The sequence below is a fragment of the Myotis davidii genome, unplaced genomic scaffold (assembly GCF_000327345.1).
Source record: "Myotis davidii unplaced genomic scaffold, ASM32734v1 scaffold1173, whole genome shotgun sequence".
In the NCBI taxonomy this organism is placed as follows: Eukaryota; Metazoa; Chordata; class Mammalia; order Chiroptera; family Vespertilionidae; genus Myotis; species Myotis davidii.
The window spans coordinates 37,279-38,394 of NW_006284348.1; the positions used below are offsets into that span (position 1 = coordinate 37,279).

The 1,116-nt window shown below is 60.2% G+C and overlaps 1 protein-coding gene across 1 annotated transcript in view; it reads left to right on the forward strand.

The window, feature by feature from the left end:
• The first annotated feature begins 460 nt into the window (after positions 1-460).
• The window catches only part of LOC102751372 (cationic amino acid transporter 3), an 8,459-nt gene continuing 7,803 nt past the window's right edge, over positions 461-1,116 (forward strand). Inside the window, exon 1 of the mRNA XM_015571262.1 lies at positions 461-833. Within this exon, the coding sequence (XP_015426748.1) occupies positions 461-833 (373 nt within the window). The remainder of the gene's footprint in view (positions 834-1,116) is intronic.

The window sequence follows — 1,116 nt, forward strand, 5'->3', positions numbered from 1 at the left end:
GTGGGACAAAGCCAGGTCTGTGCAGGACGGGGCAGCTGAGGCGCTCTCGCCAGTGGAGCCCCACCAGCCAGGCTAGGGGGACATTCTCATTTTATTTTATTTTATATGACATTTTTATTTATTTATTTTTTTTAATTCTCACCGAAGGATATTTTCTTCCATTGATTTCTAGGGTAAAGGTGGAAGGGAGAGAAGGGAGGGAAGGAGAGAGAGAGAGAGAGAGAGAGAGAGAAACATCCGTGTCAGAGAGATACATGGATGGGTTGCCTTCTGGGCCAGGGGTTGACCCTGTAAGCAAGGTAGGTGCCCTTGACCGGGAATTGAACCCAAGACCCATCGGTCCCCAGGCTGAGGCCCTGACCACTGAGCCACACGGCCGGCCAGGCTGGGCGGACATTCCTGATGGCTTCCTGTCTTTCTCTCCCTGCAGATCTGTGCCTCCGGCTCAGCTCCACCCAAGATGCTATGTGGACGCCTGGGCCGGTTTTGTGAGAAGCTGGTGCGCAGGCGGCCCCTGGAGTGGAGGGAGGGGTCTGGTGGCGGCCTGGCCCGGTGCCTGAGCATCCTGGACCTGGTGGCCCTCGGGGTGGGCAGCACCCTGGGGGCGGGAGTGTACGTCCTGGCCGGGGAGGTGGCCAGGGACAAGGCGGGCCCGGCCATCGTCCTCTGCTTCTTGGTGGCCGCCGTGACGTGCGTGCTGTCCGGGCTGTGCTACGCGGAGTTGGGGGCGCGGGTGCCCTGCTCCGGGTCTGCCTATCTCTACAGCTACGTCACCGCGGGGCAGCTGTGCGCCTTCGTCACCGGCTGGAACCTCATCCTCTCCTATGTCATTGGTGAGACGGCAGGGCCGCTGGGGGGACGACAAACTTCCATCAGGACAACAGGGCGGGGGTGGGGTCTTCATCCTCCTTCATGAGCACTTGGGGGTCAGCTTTGAGGGGAAGTGGGTAACTGAGGAACACCCCCACACTGTTGCCCTAGGCCTAGCCGTCGGCCTGCGGATTGAAGGGTCCCCGGTTGGATTCTGGCCGAGGGCATGTACCTCGGTTGCAGGCTCCATCCCCAGTAGGGGGCGGGCAGAAATCAGCTGATGGATGTTTCTCTCTCATCAATGTT